Source organism: Megalobrama amblycephala, linkage group LG3 (assembly GCF_018812025.1).
Source record: "Megalobrama amblycephala isolate DHTTF-2021 linkage group LG3, ASM1881202v1, whole genome shotgun sequence".
Lineage (NCBI taxonomy): Eukaryota > Metazoa > Chordata > Actinopteri > Cypriniformes > Xenocyprididae > Megalobrama > Megalobrama amblycephala.
This window is the reverse complement of record NC_063046.1, coordinates 42,298,454-42,317,718: the sequence shown is the minus strand read 5'-3', so window position 1 is coordinate 42,317,718 and position 19,265 is coordinate 42,298,454. Positions and strand designations below refer to the sequence as shown.

Below are 19,265 nucleotides of genomic sequence, written 5' to 3'. Positions count from 1 at the left end.
ACATCATTTTTTAATCACAGATTTTTAGCTGCTTTCAGTAAAGTTTTGTTAACTTCTCTGAATCTGATATGTAATGTAAGCAACTCTGGTATGTTTTTTTTTTTTTTAATAAAGAAAAATACTGTAATTTTTTTGATACATAGCGCAATAAATTAATAATTTGGGCTTTTTTGGTCAAAACCGATGCTTGTTTTTTTTATTGGCATCAAATATATGTAAAAAAAAAAAAAAAAATAGCACTGTTGTCTGTTTTTGTTAGTGGGAACATTATTAAACAGTTGCTTTTGATTTTATTTATTTATTCAATTATCTGTACAACAATTACCAAAAAATATTTTCAAACAATACACAAATTACTTAGCTAATGGGAAATTCAGATTAATGTGAGGATAAAGTGTCATTACAGAAGTGCTGTTTATGATATGATTTTTTAAAAAGGTTTACAAATTGCCCCATCAAAAAAGCATTTCCATTTTTTAAATCAGTCATCGTATAGTAATACTTTTCTCATTTTTTTTTTTTTTTCTAAATTTAAACTTTGATTTTGAAGTTACAGCAGAAATGTGTAAAATCAGACAAACTGACATATAACGGAATGAATTATCACTGTCAAAATTTGAGAGAAATTTTGCTATATATCCACAACATCTACATATGATATTACATAGTTACACATGGTTTGATTTCTGTATTTTTAGCATGTGGATACAGAATTTGTCTCAGAATCTCATCTCAACCTGAATCTCTACATTCATAACCGCTTCAGACAGGCACATTTTTGGTCTCTTATCTCGTTCCTTCCGTATCTGTGCTTCACATCCATCTGCATTCCTTGACGTGTGTGAAGGTCGCATCCTCACACCCCATTACAGATTAGCTGCCAGTGCGTCAGTGACTTTCCGTCCTCTCCCAGCGATGGGCCGATCTCTCTCCTCCCACAGAGTCACACCATCACAGGCACAAATCTGTTTGGGGTTCTGAAACAAACCAGCCGATCGTGCAATGATTCCACATGCCAGCCTGAGAAAAGAGCGAGAGAGAACGGACATTAAGCAAACACACACAGTCCACTGAGGAACATGAAACACAAGCGAATGAGCTCTGCACAGAATGGGATTTGATTTCTCTAAGAGTAAATACCAAGGTGGCTGCTTCACTTAAACCAGCTCATTATACAGACATTAGAAGAAGTGTTTTATCTTTTTGCTCTCTGTCATTATGTTTTTGTCTGGATAAAAAAAAAAAAAAAATTATTCAGACACAGTGATTAAGCACAGTTAGTCAGCAGACACAGAAGAACCCAATATTAATTACATTACTAAGAAGTATGACAGTTAAGAACTAGACAGTATTATTGTAATATTGTCAGTCCATATAAAAAATTCTTAATAAAATCTTGAATAATGTGATAAAATCAATGCAATGTGGCAGGTTTCTTATGACTTAAAAGATTAGTTCACTTTGAAATGAAAATTAGTCCAAGCTTTACTCATCCTCAAGCCATCCTAGGTGTATATGACTCTCTTCTTTCTGATGAACATAATCACAGAAATATGAATAAATATCCTGACGCATCTGAGCTTTATAATGGCAGTGAGCGGGATCAATTAATATGAGCTGAAGAAAGTGCTTCCATCCACATCCATCCATCATAAATGTGTACTCCACATGGCTCCAGGGGGTTAATAAAAGCCTTCTGAACAAAGCGATGCTTTAGTGTAAAAAAAAATAAAAATATCCATATTTAAACAAGTTATGAAGTAAAATACCTAGCTTCCGCACAAGCTGCCTTCCATATTCAATGTACGCAGAAAGTGTAAAATTCTCGCAGTTCACAAAGCTTACACTACGTCTTCACTATTTAATTTACGGAAAAAGTGTTACTGATGTGACACCAGTTTACACTTTCTTCGTCACTTCAATACGGAAGGGCTGTGTGGCGGAAGCTAGATATTTTACTTCATAACTAGGGAATTATTTTACAAAAAAGCATAGCTTCACTTCAGAAGGCCTTTATTAACCCCCCGGAGCTGGGTGTAGCACATATTTATGATGGATGAATGTGGATGGAAGCACTTTCTTCAGCTCATACTCATTGATCCCGCTCACTGCCATTATAAAGCTTGGATGCATCAGGATATTTATTAATATTTCTGCGATTATGTTCATCAGAAAGAAGAAAGTCATATACACCTAGGATGGCTTGAGGGTGAGTAAAGCTTGGGCTAATTTTCATTTCAAAGTGAACTAATCCTTTAAAAGGGAGCTATTTTACCACTTTTTACAAGATGTAATATAAGTCTCAGGTGTCCCCAGTATGTGTCTGTGAAGTTTCAGCTCAAAATACCCCACAGATAATTTATTATACCATGTTGTAAATGCCCATTTTTGAGTGGAAGGAAAAACATGCTGTTTTCGTGCATGTATCTTTAAATCCAAATGAGCTGCTGCTCCCCATCCTGCTTTCCAGAAGAGGGCGAAGCCTGTACAACTTGTGCCTTGGTCCGGATTGGGTCCGGATACTAACAAAACGTGTTTGGTTTTGATTATGATCTCTATCGTGGCCACAAAATGTGACGTTGCAGTTTTTCCTCATCATGAAAGTTATTATCTGCATGCGTTTTAAAGCCATAACAGTTTAAACTTCTTATATACGTTTTTTTGAGTGCAACATCCTAAGCACGCACACAGAAAGCTGGCTGTCAGACGGAGTGTTGTGTGAGTATTGAACTAAATTCTCTTTTACGTCTTATTGCATTTAAACTGTCAAATACACACAAGGTTATGTCAAAAACACAAAGTTCACACAAACAGTTGGTTATGTCTGTGAATGTAAACAGCAGGGAAAGAAATTGCATGTGTATATTAGATCTGTGTATTAAAGTGACAGCAGCATAATATACAGTACCTACTGCTGTATATGCTGTTAATATGAACAAAACAACAACAACAAAAAAACAGAAAATTACTCACTGCTTTTGATTAAATAATTTTAGTTGCTTTAATACATTTCTTGCTTGAATGCTGTTGTTAAATGCTTTAGCGAGAAGATAAACATGGCGGACTGTGTACAGCTCACTCAGGGGAGGAGCTAAGCTGATAGGGCAGATTCCATCGTCAGTCATGGGCGGGGCTTCACCATACTCTTACATAAGAGGAGCTTATGATTTATGACGATTACAAAAAAAAGGAGTGGTTGGATTTTTATCATTATAGGCTGGTTTTTTACACACACTGTGGATGCACATCTGTGTTCAAACACCTTATAAAAGTGAATTTTGCTTAATAGGTCCCCTTTAAGTATATAAGTATATCCAACTTAATTTGCATACATGCAGTACACTTTAGTAAAGTGATTAGATACTATATAGCAAATGTCAACTGTTTGATTGTTTATATAGTTGCAAAATGTAATCTGTATTAGCACACAGCTCTGTATATAAAGTTGGATATGTAAGTACATTCAACTTTATCCGCATACACACAGTACACTAAAGCAATATATATACTACATAGCAAATCTCAACTGCTCGATTGTTTATATCATATCAAAATGTAACTATATTATAGGAAACTCTAATCTGCTAAATGCGACATGAAGATATTATCAACATTAACAGCATTAAAGCTGCGCTGAAACAATGTGTTGTGAAAAAAGCTATTCAAATAAAATTCACCTCTCTCCTGAGTTTCCTGTTATTTTGGACAGCTTGTGACTCCCACGGCCCAAATCATCCTCCCCAGAATCCACCACCAGAGATCGACCAATCACATCCCACACCTGTCAAACAGTGAGCAGGAGAAACATCATAGCATTGCATATCATAAATGAACACCTGGCCTTGGTGAGTAAATAAAAACTTCACAAATCAGTGCATGACTATTTTCAAATGATATGAGAGTAAAAAGAGAGGTGTAACCATGAAATACATGTAGTGACAGAGGTTAGTCTAAGTGCAATTAACGTAATAACAGAGGCTTTAGATAATTACATATGTGAATCCAACACTTCCCTGTAGGGTTTATAAACACACACCTGACTGCTTATACTGGCAGCACCTCCAAGCAACATAGGACTGTATTTTGAAATCATAGCTTTATTACCTTTATCTGAGAGTCTTCTAGCCGGAATGAAGCTCTGCCATCAGGGCCAGCCGTAATATTTCCCAGATCACCAACATGCTAGAGCGCAGACAGAGTCACAGCATTACTCCAGACCTCCAATCCTCTTTACCCACAACCATTTATTTTCCTTATAGAGTCAATGTTAGTCGATATAAAACTAAATAAAGCAAAAAATGAAAATAAAAAGAATAGAAAATACTAAATTCTGTCATTGCTTCTTTAAAAAACTATATAAATATAATTAGAAGCATTATACATATATAATACATGTATTATTAATACACAAACACTATATAAATATAATTAGAAACATGAATAATATATAAATCAATACAATACATTAAATGTATACTCTCTCTCTCTCTCTCTCTCTCTATATATATATATATATATATATTTAAAGCAAAAAATAGAATACAAAATTCTGTTACTGCTTCTTAAAAAATCTATACAAATATAATTAGAAACACTAGAAATATATAATATATTTATTATTAATACATAAACAAATGTATATATGTATATAATAAATAAATTATATATATATATAATAATAAACATGATCAAAATAAATAGTAAAAAATAAATAAAAATAAAGCATAAAATAGAAAAATAAAAATACAAAATTCTGTTGTTGCTTCTTACAAAATAAATCAATCTTCAGAAATCAATCTAATATGATGATTTGATGCTCAAGAAACATTCATTATTATTATCAATGTTGAGTTGTGTACAAATTTTCTTCAAAATTCTTTGAATAGAAAGTTCAAAAGAACAGCATTTATTTAAAATAGAATATTTTCTAACATTATAATTGTCTTTACTGTAACTTTTGATCAGTTTAACTCATACTTGATGAATAAAAGTATTGATTAATTTTATTTCTGTCCCCCAAAAATAAAAATTCTTACTGACCCCAAACTTTTGAACGGTAGTGTTTAATGTTACAAAAGATTTAGATTTCAGACAAATGCTGTTCTTTTGAACTTTCTATTCATCATAGCATCATGAAATAAAAATGTAAATAACTGTTTTCAACATTGATAATAATCATAAATGTTTCTTGAGCATCAAATCATCATATTAGATTTCTGAAGGATCATGTGACACTGAAGACTGAGGTAATGATGCTGAAATTTCATAGATCACAGGAATAAATTACACTTTACTGTATACTGACATAGAAAACAGCTGTTTTAAATTGGAATAATATTTCACAATATTACTGTTTTTGTTTGTATTTTTAATAAAAAAAAATGCAGGCTTGGTGAGCAGAAGATACTTCTTTTAAAACATTACAAATCTTACTGACCCCAAACTTTTGAATGGTAGTGTATATATATATATATATATATATATATATATATATATATATATATATATATATATATATATATATATATATATATATATATATATATACACTGTGTGCAGAATTATTAGGCAAGCTAACTTTCTGATCATATTTTTTTTCCAAACACATTTTACCAATTTCAATCCACATCAATCTTAATAACTACTATTAATAATGTTTTTAATCATTTATAAGTGATATATAATTGTTCATGAAGGCTGGAAATGAAAAATGCCTTATATTCAGGTGTGCAGAATTATTAGGCAGGTTTGCTTTTACAGGCAAAATGAGCCAAAAAAGAGATTTAACTTAGACTGAAAAGTCAAAAATGATTAAATACTCACGAGAAGGACGCAATACTAATGCAATACTAGAAATTGCAAAGTTAAAGCATGACCAATGGACAGCAAAATGCTCATTAGGTCAGCGGGGTCATACAAAAACAGGTGGAAAAGAAAAGACACATGTTAACTGCAAAAGAGTTAAGAATTAAGGTGAAGAGTTAAGTGTGAAACCATCAGGAACCTTTTAGTCTCCAGCGCCACCATTTTCCAGAACTGCAACCTACCTGGAGTCTCCAGAAGTGCAAGGTGTCTCAGAGACTTAGTTAGGTTAGCTAAAGAATCCTAAAAAATGACCCGCTCTTAATAAGAATCACAAGCTGAAGTGTTATAAAATACATGAAGACAGGGTTTTTATAGGCCTTATAGACAGACAGATTGAGAGTGACTCCTGAAGGACCAGCACCACATCCTCTTTTACCACTGTTTGAAGAATTTATCTTCCAGAATCTGGCAGTAAGTTTTGGAAGATCATTTTTAGTCCATCTCTGCAAGACGGACATTTCAGGATAAGAGAGGGACTAAAAGTGAACTCCCACACCTTACTGCCAGATTTTGGAAGATAAATTCTTCAAACAGTGGTACAAGAGGATGTGGTGCTGGTCCTTCAGGAGTCACTCTCAAGCTGTCTGTCTATAAAGCCTATAAAAACCCAGTCTTCGTGTATTTCACAACATTTCAGCTTGTGATTATTATTAAGAGCGGGTCATTTTTTAGGATTCTTTAGCTAACCTAAGTCTCTGAGATCCTGACACCTTGCACTTCTGGAGACTCCAGGTAGGTTGCAGTTCTGGAAAATGGTGGCGCTGGAGACTAAAAGGTTCCTGATGGTTTCACACTTAATTCTTCACCTTAATTCTTCAATCTTTTGCAGTTAATCATGTGTCTTTTCTTTTCCACCTGATTTTGTATGACCCCGCTGACCCCATGAGCATTTTGCTTTCCCTTGGTCATGCTTTAACTTTGCAAATTCTAGTATTGCATTAGTATTGCGTCCTTCTCGTGAGTATTTAATAATTTTTGACTTTTCAGATTAAAGAGTTAAATCTCTTTTTTTGGCTCATTTTGCCTGTAAAAGCAAACCTGCCTAATAATTCTGCACACCTGAATATAAGGCATTTTTCATTTCCAGCCTTCATGAACAATTATATATCACTTATAAATGATTAAAAACAATATTAATAGTAGTTATTAAGATTGATGTGGATTGGAATTGGTAAAATGTGCTTGGAAAAAAAATATGATCAGAAAATCAGCTTGCCTAATAATTCTGAAAACAGTGTATATATATATATATATATATATATATATATATATATATATATATATATATATATATATATATATATATATATATACACTGTTTTCAAAATAAAATAATATATATAAAAAAATTTATAAGTAAATAAATAAATGAATAAAAATTACAACAGTGATATAAATAAGTAATTAAAAAAACATTACTTCTTAGTTCTACTACAGTATTGCCATAGTTTTTAGGACATTTTAGACACTGTAAAATCATTGACTATAAGTTTTACAAAAGGGGTAACACAAGTTTAGAATGTGTTCAATAATCATTTTTCTTGGTGAATAACAATGGAAATTTTTGTAGCCAAGGCTTTAAAGGCACAGTATGTAGACTTTTCGCCACTAGAGGTCGCCTATTCAAAACAAATGCGTAACTTGATGACACCGAATTTGAGCACAGAATCCTGGGAGATGTCGTCTTCACATTTACAGCCGGTGGAAAAGAATTGCGATAGGACTCGGGCAGAAATCATGTTCATGGATGAGATTATTAATGTTACTGTAGTATGAAGCAGAGCAAGGCAGAGTTGGAGCTGAATGAGGCCGCTGGAGCGATTTCTAATGAGAGACAATCGCGATACATGTCTCGAGAGCAGCTGAACTTTTATTATGCCACAGTCACTGCTTCCACTTCTTCCAGTCAAGCGTATGTGGGGTAAAGCAGCACTGTTTTATCATATTAGATACAATTGAGTGTGTTGCTGCCGAGCAAAGGCTGTGAGACACTTGTTGCACACTGCAGTAAGCTAGATCGATTTTAGAATATCATATTAATAAATGCTGGATGGCTTGTGCTGATAAATGGCATGCAATTAAATACAAACATATTGTATGATGGAGAAAATGTTACTGTTATGCTATGTTAGCTACTTGACAAAATAGTGTTTTTTCATTTAAACAATAAGATTAAACGTGTTGAGCTATATAACAATAATTCATTTTCTGTCTATAAATTAATCAAACAGTTGTTCCCTTGTCCAATAAAACATGTAATATATTTAAGCATATTTGGTGTTTCCATGGTTTCTACAAAATAAAACCGGAAATCGAGGGTGATGCGAGTATGACGTCACTGATAGGCGACGCACGGACAGTCGGACACACCTATGTCCTGGTTAAAAATTGCTTATTGCTCTGGATTTAAACATTCTTGGAAACATTTGGGATAATGTACGTACACAAGTCAACAAAATATATAACACTGTTCTAGTGGTTTTTGGATATTTTAATATTAATGTTTGTGCATAAACAAGAAGCTAATAACTAAAAAAAAAATCAAAACTAAATGTACCCTCTCGGAGTCCTGAGGAGCTCCATGCTGCTTCCTGAACGGATTGAAGTGATCTCCACAGCTGAAGGACAGAGAGCACAAATATGATTGTGATTATTTAGAAAACACTGTGCAGGACAAAGTCATATGCATGCAAATATTTGATTCTGATATCTGATTTGAGCTATAAACAAGGAAATTCAGTGTGCATTGAGTTTCATGCTCCTAAACCCATTATAACAAACACAGACTGGTGCTTGCCATGCTTGATTTAAAGGTCAAAGGTCATGATACCTCATGCAATCCTGTGTGAGATCGCCCAGTTCATGCACATGCAGGCCGTGTGCTCCAGGCGCCAGCCCGTCAATCGTTCCGTCAATCAAACAGCGTTCCTGTGACAGCTGCAGGAATCGGACCACGCCCTGCACTAGCCCCGCCCCACTGACCATCGCCACGGCAGCGCCCAGGTCTAATATACAACAACACACACAGATAAGAAGCACTAGGCCTGTTTCACGCTGTTCACATTGTGCTTTCACACTAAGAGCGTTTCTGCTCGCACCTGATTCTGAGCTGCCCATTCCTTTCAGCACCGCCCGTCTGCCTGTGCTTTCAATGAGACTCTGGACCTGTAGAGAGGTGAGCGCCGTTTCAACCAGAACCTCCTCCTTAGCCAGGTTTATGTGCACTGATTTCACTCCTAAACACACACATACATACATATGAATGTTATAATGTCTCACGACACATAAAACTATTTCATGTTGTGCTTGACTCACCTGGTTCTTTCTCCAAGACGCCCTTTACAGCATTAACACAGCTGTCACATGACATCTGCACCGCAAACTCAATCTGAGCAAACAGGCAAATAATATGGACATTTTTTTTTTTAATGAATGAATAAGAATAAGTGTATATTTAAATATTTATTAGATATCTTTTTCCACCATTTAAATCACCCCTTTTCAGTTCACCTAAATCTGTGACAAATATATTTTTTTAAAATACACATAATGTAGTATATATGTATATTTATATATTATAATCTCATAATAAACAGCATGTATGATAATTTATATTAAGTTTAGATTAGTTTTGGATTAAGTTTAGCATGTCACACTGCAGAATACTGTCATGTCAGACAATAAAAATCATAATAATGTCCAGACATATTCATAATATTCCTGAATCTGTTTTGACAGTTTCATAAGTCGAAATAAATATGAAGTACAACAGCATGTAAAAATGAAGAGGAAAATAACTGTGCAAGCCATCAAAGATAACACGATAACAATAATATGAACGTAACTTGACTTGAATGAAAGACGTTTTTACAGTTGACCTACTAATATTATTCGTAAACAAATAATTTAACACACCTCATATTAATACATGTAATTAAACCCCTAACAGTATTTTTTTTAAAATAATTAATCTTAAAGTCATTATTCGAACCTTCGCTGTTCTGTTTGTGTCCATCTCTGGTTCGCACGCTGACAATGACGTACGCGGAAGTTCCGCGCTCAGAAAACGTAATAAAATAAAAGTCCTATTAAGGAAAGAGAACATGTCAGTAACAAAATAAGAGTCACGGATGAACATCTGGGAGAGGCACAAATAATTTTGGATTAGCTTTGATTAAACAAACATTAAATCGAATAAAATAAAACATCAACAAACTAACCAAAAACTTTAATAAAAATAGCAGTTTTGTAATTCTTTTTGTTATGATAGTTAGCCAGAAATGAATCAGAAGTGTTTTCATTTATTCCAACTTAGTCTAGTAATGATTTTCAGGGTGTGTGTTGGGTGCATATCATCAACACCAAGAGGTTAGTTTTTTCTTATTTTATTGAAAAATATCTCAAACATTATATCACATGAAAATATTTGGATATACATCACAGCAGATTCACAGAGTTGTTCATATAATACAATATTCACAGTTATATTAATATAAAATCTAAACAGCTGTTTTCTGCACTACATTTGCTGCTTCTGCTAAATGTTCTGGGAAGCTGAGGCCTTTCTCCAGGGCGTAGGATCTCCAGTGCTCATCGTCCGCCTCATGAGTGAGATACCGATATCCCATCCGCTGCTCAAACTCCCGCAGGTCACACCACATCTGGAAGTTCTGCAGCAGGACAAATGGACAAGATATGCATAAATGATACAGTGTTCATTTGTCCATCCAGTCAACGCACTGAAATGACTTGGCAAATGTAAACACTGGTGTTTTAGTAAATTAAACATGCCAGTAATATATATATTGGATTCGGTTGATTGTAAGTCAACAGACCTGAAACCAGGGATGACCCATCGCTTTGCCAACACTGAACCTGCGTCTCACCACCACCTGCAGCAGGTTATTGATCAGATTCACCGCTGAGAGAGAGAGAGAAATAAATGAACAGAGAGAAGGAAAACAGACTGAAGACAATAAGCATGACTATTAATGAAAAAGAAATTAATGCACTATATTTTGTTATAATAATATTAATAGTTTAATATTTTGTCCTAGACAGTATTCATCTCTAAACTATGCACCATTGTTTTATTATTTATTTTATTAATACAGTGTTAAAAATAGAGCAAAGTTATTTAAAATCCAATTCATGGAAGACGTCTGTCATCTGGTGGGAAAAAATCGTGATAAATCACATCTAACATAAAAGTTTGTAAATAAATATGTGACCCTGGACCACAAAACCAGTCATAAATCACACAGGTATATTTGTAGCAATAGCCAACAATACATTGTATGGCTCAAAATTATCGATTTTATGCCAAAAATCATTAGGATATTAAGTAAAGATCATGTTCCATGAAGATATTTTTTTAATTTCCTAACATATATATATATATATATATATATATATATATATATATATATATATATATATATATATATATATATATATAAAAAGAGTGGATATGCATTGCTAAGGACTTCATTTGGGCAACTTTAAAGGCAATTTTCTCAGTATTTCTATTTATTGTACGCTCAGATTCCAGATTTTCAAATATTGTCCTATCCTAACAAGCCAATCATCATATGGAAAGTATCATATGGAAATACATCAATGGAAAGCTTATTTTTTCAACTTTTCAGATGATGTATAAATCTCAATTTAAAAAAAATTGACCTTTATGACTGTATATATATATATATATATATATATATATATATATATATATATATATATATATATATATATATATATATATATATGTGTTAGTAGATAGATAGATAGAAATATATATATATATATATATATATATATATATATATATATACACAAACTATGTTAGATGCAATTAATTGCGATTAATCGATTTGACAGCACAAATTTTTAAAATACATGAGAGTAAGTGATGACAGAATTTTTGGTGAACTATTCCTTTAATACCCTTTAAACCCTTCAGTTTCAGCATCATTAGTTGTTTCTTACCCTCCAGCGAGATGAGGGACCATGGCTGCCGTGGATACATGAACGACGCATTAGTGATCTGCTGATTAATGTCCTCGTCCTCGTTGAAAGGAAACGTCCCACTCAGACTGACATATAAAATCACTCCCACTGCCCACATGTCCAGAGAGCGATTGTAACCATGACTTCTGATGACCTCAGGCGCCAGGTACGCTGGGGTCCCGACGACTGAGCGCCGGAACGACTTCTCTCCGATGATGCGAGCAAAACCAAAGTCACATAGTTTGACCTGAAACAGAGACCATGATCACTATTTTGGATTTCTGGATACCAAATGATTTCTGGATACCAAATAACCCCCCCCCGACATTTACACATTTAGACATTACACATTTACACATTCATGCATTTGGTTTTTGCATTCCATATTTGAGCTGTTATAAAGCAATATATGAATATAGGACACATGCAATTCTAGACTTTACTCTAGCTGTCAAAATAACTGGAAATCATGAGTAAAGAGTGATATATGACAGAATCAGACCTGAGGAAAGGGTTCAGGTGAAGCCAGCAGCACATTCTCTGGTTTCAAGTCACAGTGTGCAATGTGTCTCAAGTGCAGGTACCTCAGAGCCTCCAAAACCTTCAATGCCAACAACAGATCAACAGGTCAGCAATCAAAGCTAGAGATTGTGCATGAAGGCAAAAAAAAAATAATAATAAAATAAAATAAAAACAGCAAAATTAACTGATTTGCACTCTTAAAAATAAAGGTTACAAAAGGGTTTTTTCACAATGATGCCACAAAACCACAATTTTTGGTTCCCCAAAGAACTTCTCAGTGAACACTTCTTTAAAGTACACTTTTTTAGTGTGTGAAGAACATTCTAAAATCTAAAAGAACCTTTTTCCACAGTAAAGGACCTTTTGTGTAATGGAAGGATTCCATGGATGTTAAAGGATACTCATGGAACCATCAGTGCCAATAAACCTTTATTTTTAACCCTTGTAATACATTAAAAAGCACCTGTTGCATTCCTGTTTGCTTATAAAACAGCCATAACTTAATATTTTCAGCTAAAGCCATATTGTATCTGATCAGTAACTTCTCATTAATGAATGAAAGTAATTGCGTTTTCACCATGCTATTCATTTACCCCCTTTTTATTTAGTAAAAAATTAAATTCTTTGAAATTTAAAATTTTACAAGAGTAAAAAACAGGTTGATGCAAGAGAATATATGCTTTCTATCAATATTTATGAGAAATTTTCTTCATACATCATATGAAATTTATAAGAATATATAATATGAGAATTACCCGTATGAGATCCATTGACTTAAATGGATTCAAATAAATTCATATGAACTCAAAACAAAACAATTCACACAAAATGTGTTAAAATTTAGTTCAAAAGGTTATATCTCTTAATAAATATTTTTTTTTTTTTTTAAATAGTTTTTTGACAGTCTTAACACATATCCAATGTTTCATTTTCATACTAAAAACTATGGATTTTGTAGAAACAAACAAACACCTCTTCCAAAAGAACACGAATGCATTAGGAGGGTTAGGAGTATATGAAGAAGATCTATGGGAAGTGGATTAATGTGCGATTAATGCACAACTGTTTTCAACATGGATAATAAGCTAATTTTAATTCTTAAATATTTATTTATTACTGTATTTTTGATCAAATAAATGCAGCCTTGGTGATCAGAAAGGATAAAATGTAAAAATAACCATGAGAAATCTCCTCCTCCTTCAACATTCTGGAAATATTAGCTATGATTATGGTAAGTAAAACCTACAAGACAGCTAAAGGAACTTTAGCAATTAGCTCTTCCCCCAAAATGGGACTAATGTTAGATGAACATTGAGTTTTCAGTGAGCTTCATTACCTGGGTGACAAGAAAACGTGTGGTGCGTTCAGGCAGACGGCCGTTCTCGTGAGATAAAATCATTTCTAACATGTCGCTGTGGAGCTTCTCCATGACAACGAAAGTATATTCCATCGTCTCAAACATGCCTTCTAAACAAATGACTCCTGGATGAGACAGTTTCTGAAACACACACACACACACACACACACACACACACACACACACGTCTGGAAGATATAACAACAACAACAACAACAACAACAACAAAATTGTTTGAACTGTGGGGAAAATTACATCTTAAACTTATACCTGCAATATGGAGACCTCATTTTTAGTCTGCATCTCCTGTTTGGATGGAAACCGGGTTTTATCGATGACTTTAACGGCAACTGGACGGCCCGTCTGCCTGTGAGTGCCTCCGTAAACCACCCCGAACTGACCCGAACCCAAAATTTCATCAGAGAAGATCTGATACAGCTCACTGATGTCCTGAAACACACACATGAACATACAGACACATTCAGTGGGTTTGAGTTTTCTTTGAAACGCAGCGGTTGTTGTTTAGGAAACATCTTTAAACCAAATAATTCAGTATCTCACCTGGGTCTCGTCACCATTCTTTCCATCAGCTGGCAAAAGAGGAAGTGTAACTTTATTTAACATTATAGACATAAAAATACATAAAACTGTACAGTAAAGTCTCGTTTGTTAGTTAATGCAACATGAACAATGAACAATATGTTTTTCAGCATCTTTGTTCATGTTAGTTAATAAAAATACAATTGTTTATTGTTTGTTTGTTAGTGCATTAATATTATGCACAAACATAGCAATATATTGAAAGTTATGTCTATCCAACTGTATCAACACACATACAGTACACTCACATAAAACAATATATACTATATAGCAAATCTCAACTGCTTGATTGCTTGTATCATCGCGAAGTGTAAAATATATTACCACACCCCACACGAAAAAATACTAATTTATAGTAAATACTATAGTGTTTTTGAACCATACTATAGTAAATTGTAGTATACTGTATTATAGTATTTACAACACTTTATTAATGAATGCTACAGTTAATACTGTAGTATTAACTATAGTGAACTGATAAAGTGAATAAATACTGTAGTATACTTTAGTTTTTACTACAGTAAACTGTAGTGTATTCATTGTAGTATAATATGCCCTAGAGTTGTAGAAAAATTTGTATAGTATTGGATAAAGTAATTTGTTTATATTACTATAGTTGTTATATTACCACAGCAACTATAGAATTAACACAATAAAATTAATTCAAGTGCTTTACTATAGTATGGTTCAAAAACACTACAGTATTTACTATAAATGCAACTATAAGGCATAAAGGTACAGAGTTCAACAGTTCCCGCCCCCTTTTTCAGCAGTGTTAGTTCCAGAAGTATTTTTCCCCATTTTTCTCCCATATGGATTTCAAAAAAAGTCTTCATTAAAGCGTTTTAAGCCATGAATCAAGCCAACCAGCTTTGAGGTGAATCACAACACTACAAAATTTGATTTAAAGCAAAAAAGTTTTTGAAAATCAGACAAAAGGACAAGACTGTGTACTTAACGGCTTTAGTGGGGGAAAGAACTACAATCCCATGAAGCATTGCGAACAGCACAATCAAATTAAAAATGATGGAGAAATATAAAACTACTCATTTACAAATGTTTATATGTATGAAAACAATATATCTAAAGTTTATTGCAAAATATGCACATATACAAACATTTCAGTATTTTGAGATGAGAAAGATCAAACTGATTCACAGTGGTTCATGGGAGTGGGCGGAGCTAAAGAGATCTTTTGGAGCATGTTACTTTTTTCAACTCTCTGATTGATGTAATTTTCTGTACAGCATCATGGGCAATGTATTTTTTCACTACACGATTATTTTAAACATAAGCTGAAATAATGCAGGCTGACATCCTCAATAGAAGGAAATACCATAGATTAACACCGTTATCATTCAAAATCAATTTCCTTATGGAGAAAATGAATGGAGTTTTTACTTCCGGAACCCAATTTCTGCACTCTATTAAGATATTATAAACTTTAACATTATGATTTTATGTAATAATAGTATACATAATACATAGTTTCACAGCCGACAATCAATGTCGGCTGTGAAACTAAAAGGATGTCCTTTTCAAGAATAGGACATCATTAATTATCATTAATAATTCGGGTCTAACCGGTGGTGTCTGTCGTTTCGCATGCGGTGCCCTGAACCGGTCTGAGAGCCAGATTGAGAGCTGATTCCCAGGATGGGCCTTCCTGATCCGCAAACACACAGTACACCAGTGATCCCGTCAGCAGCTCGAAAGAGTGTGCGCTGTTGCCTGGCAACACTGGAACCGTGAGCTGAGCCGGGCCCCGAACCTGCAGCACCTCTGACAGAGAGATCTCCTAAAATCAAGAATACACACATATCTTAAAGTCCCCCTGTGGTAAAAAAATCAAGTTTTTAATGTTGTTCATATGTCTATCTAGTGTTTTTAACATGTTTTAAGACAAACCATGTGCAAATTCATAAGTCAACACCATTGCTGAGTATTTTCTACTTAAAACTGCAGTAAACCAAAGACAGTCTCAAACCCACGGTTTGAAATCGCTGGCGTTTCTGATGTCACAAACTACCTTGTAACCAAAGCCACTAGATGACAAGCCTGCAACCATTAGCCAAAAAAGTGAAACGGCTAATGCTAACGCTGCAGTTGCGGTGAAGATTGTCGGCACGCAGGAAAGGAGACCAGAGGCCATTACACGATACGCTGAGAGGTGCTGCACGTGATTAAGTTAGCAGTAACGCTTTCTCCAATGGTAAGAGATACAGACCCTCTCATCATCCTGTAATAATACTGTTGACAGGCTTTAGCATATCATTAACTGACCACGAACGGGAGCCTCAAAAGAGAGTTATCCCGGTAGGCAATATTTTTCTATTGATATAAAAAATCGGGTAGATTTAGCAATATGGTGGGTGTATGATGTATATTACTATGCTATGATGAACTATTTGCCTTTCTCCATTGACGTTCTGAGTTGTTCAAAGCATTTCTAAGGATACTGATTGTTAGAAGGCAGCTGTCTAACTTGTGAATGTGAACATGGTTTGTGTAACATTAGTTATAACACATTATTAGCTGTTTGATAATGTAGTCATGCAAAACGCTAATCATATTAATTACCATTTAATATGTAAAAGCATTGTGCAGCATTTACCTCAGTAAGTTGACCGAGTGGATCTCGTCTGAGTTTGTGCGAGTGAATGAAGGCGGGGCTAATTATCATATTCATAGATCCATATATATTAAATAATGCAAGAGTGTAGAGTTACATTTAAACGATTTAAAGGCAAACTATTTTCACAGGAAAAACATTTAAATATGTAATTTTGGTGATCAAAGAAGAGTTTTAAGGGATAAAATTATTGACTACAGGGGGACTTTAAGAACTTAAAGAACTTCATGAAAGGCCTAATATGAATTATGTTTTAAATGTGGCTGTATTTTTCATTATGAAGAGTTAAATTGTTAAAGGTGACATGATACAGCATAAAAATGAACAAACCTTATAGTACTTGCTGCTGGTTTCATTCGGGTACAGGGTGATACATTTCACATCTAATACCCAGTAGTGACGTTTTCTCTGCAAAGAAAAAAAAACATTATCTACATTATTTACCTTGTGGGAACATTGAGGGAATGCAAAAGCATTAAAATATTTTTTTTTCCACCCATCTCATATTTTTTTCCATCACCATGTCCCTTTAGGGGTTCTGTACTATGGATCAAAAGTTTGTGGTCAGTTGTTACGTAGAAGAAATTACTACTTTTATTCAGCAATGATGCATTAAAATTGATTAAAACTGACAGTAAAGACATTTATAATCTTACAAAAGATTCGCATTTCAAATAAATGCTGTTCTTTTGAACTTTCTATTCATCAAAGAATCCTGGAAAAATATATATTAATGTTTCCACAAAAATATGAAGCAGCACAACTGTTTTCAACATTGATAATAATAATAAATGTTTCTTGAGCATCAAATCAGCATATTAGAATGATTTCTGAAGGATCATGTGACACTGAAGACTAGAGGAATGATGCTGAAAATTCAGCTTTGATCACAGGAATAAATTACATTTTAAAATATATTCACATATAAAACAGTTATTTTTAATTGTAATAATATTTCACATTTTTGCTGTATTTTTTTGATCAAATTAATGCAGCCTTGGTGAGCAGAAACATTAAAAAAAAATCTTATTGACCCCAAACTTTTGAACAGTAGTGCATATATAAAAGAAGAGTTTCTCACCATTGTGTCAGTGCTGGTGTAGTGGATTAACCAGCCTTTCTTCAACACTCCACTGGCTCTTCTCTTACTGTGTTTGAGAGACTGCACCACTCGCATCAGAGGAATATTACTGCTGAAACACGGCCTGACAGACACACACAGACAGACATAAACACCTGACCTCTCTCTGAAGTGCTGCATTGATTAGGTGTGATCTGAATCCTTACGCGACGGGAGGCTGTAGAGACATCATCTGCTCTGAAGGCGGTGGGTCTTTATATCGCAGCTCTTCATAAAGAGCATTTACTGACACCACTGCAGCGTTCTCCTCAGACTCCGGCTCCTGACTCGTGTCAGCCTCTGAAAACACAGTACGATTACTTTATTCACTTTATGACACATGATCCTTCAGAAATCATTATCATGCTGCTTAAAAACATTTCTTATTAATATCAAGGCTGAACACAGTTGTGCTGCTTCATATTTTTATTACATCTGTGATAATTTTTTAGGATTTTTATAGATAGGAACAGCATTTATTTCAAAAAGAAATATTTATCACATTATAAACATCTTTACTGTCATGTTTGCTGAGAAAAAGTATTAGTTTCTATAAAAAAAGAAAGGGAAAAAAAATTACTGACACCAAACTTTTCAACACTAGTCTATAAATTTCAATATCACATTAAGGAAGCTTAATTTACCCCAAATTATAATGCTAATATTGATTTTCAGTACCAGACCATTTTACCAGTATGTTTTTGTGCTCAACAAAGTTTGAGAACTGCTGTTTGAGAGCATCAAACATCCCTTAATAAAAACAAATATTTATATAAAAAAATTATTATTTATATATTTTAAAATTGTCAAGTGTTTATCCATCATGCATTTTTACACTACCTTTACTTTATGTTGCTTTACATAAACAAAAAACTACATTACGGTAATTACATAAATACGATTTCCAAATGAAAAATGAAATTGTGTGGGACAAATAAACAAACTTATAGTTGCTTGCTTTTTCTTTTGATTTTAAGTTGAAATGTGACCTAAAAATGTTTTCATACATAAATCAAACTGACCTTCTCCATTTGCTCTCTCACCCCTGCACTCAGGAGGAACGAGAGACTCGCATCTGCGATGACAATTAAACTTACAGTCTGAAGAGAAACAGAGCGAGAAAGAAACATGTTATTGCTCATGACTTATTGAAATTCTTT

At 33.8% G+C, this 19,265-nt stretch overlaps 1 protein-coding gene across 3 annotated transcripts in view; it reads right to left on the bottom strand.

Moving 5' to 3' along the window:
* Positions 1-278: 278 nt before the first annotated feature.
* Positions 279-19,265, bottom strand: part of LOC125265363 (copper chaperone for superoxide dismutase-like) — a 40,795-nt gene continuing 21,808 nt past the window's right edge. For 2 of the 3 annotated variants that reach the window (XM_048185507.1, XM_048185508.1), the window contains exons 7-20: positions 19,128-19,205; positions 18,273-18,405; positions 18,067-18,190; positions 17,316-17,393; positions 15,938-16,151; positions 14,315-14,343; positions 14,024-14,203; positions 13,733-13,894; positions 12,377-12,475; positions 11,854-12,121; positions 10,701-10,786; positions 9,857-10,535; positions 9,181-9,253; positions 9,037-9,101 (exon numbers count right to left, since the gene is read on the bottom strand). In XM_048185507.1, the coding sequence (XP_048041464.1) occupies positions 10,365-10,535; positions 10,701-10,786; positions 11,854-12,121; positions 12,377-12,475; positions 13,733-13,894; positions 14,024-14,203; positions 14,315-14,343; positions 15,938-16,151; positions 17,316-17,393; positions 18,067-18,190; positions 18,273-18,405; positions 19,128-19,205 (1,622 nt within the window). In that variant the 3' untranslated portion in view covers positions 9,037-9,101; positions 9,181-9,253; positions 9,857-10,364. Of the gene's footprint in view, positions 1,021-3,677; positions 3,782-4,104; positions 4,183-8,422; positions 8,484-8,695; positions 8,871-8,963; positions 9,102-9,180; positions 9,254-9,856; positions 10,536-10,700; positions 10,787-11,853; positions 12,122-12,376; positions 12,476-13,732; positions 13,895-14,023; positions 14,204-14,314; positions 14,344-15,937; positions 16,152-17,315; positions 17,394-18,066; positions 18,191-18,272; positions 18,406-19,127; positions 19,206-19,265 lie in introns of those variants that run through there. The other variant, XM_048185509.1, reaches the window with a different exon arrangement.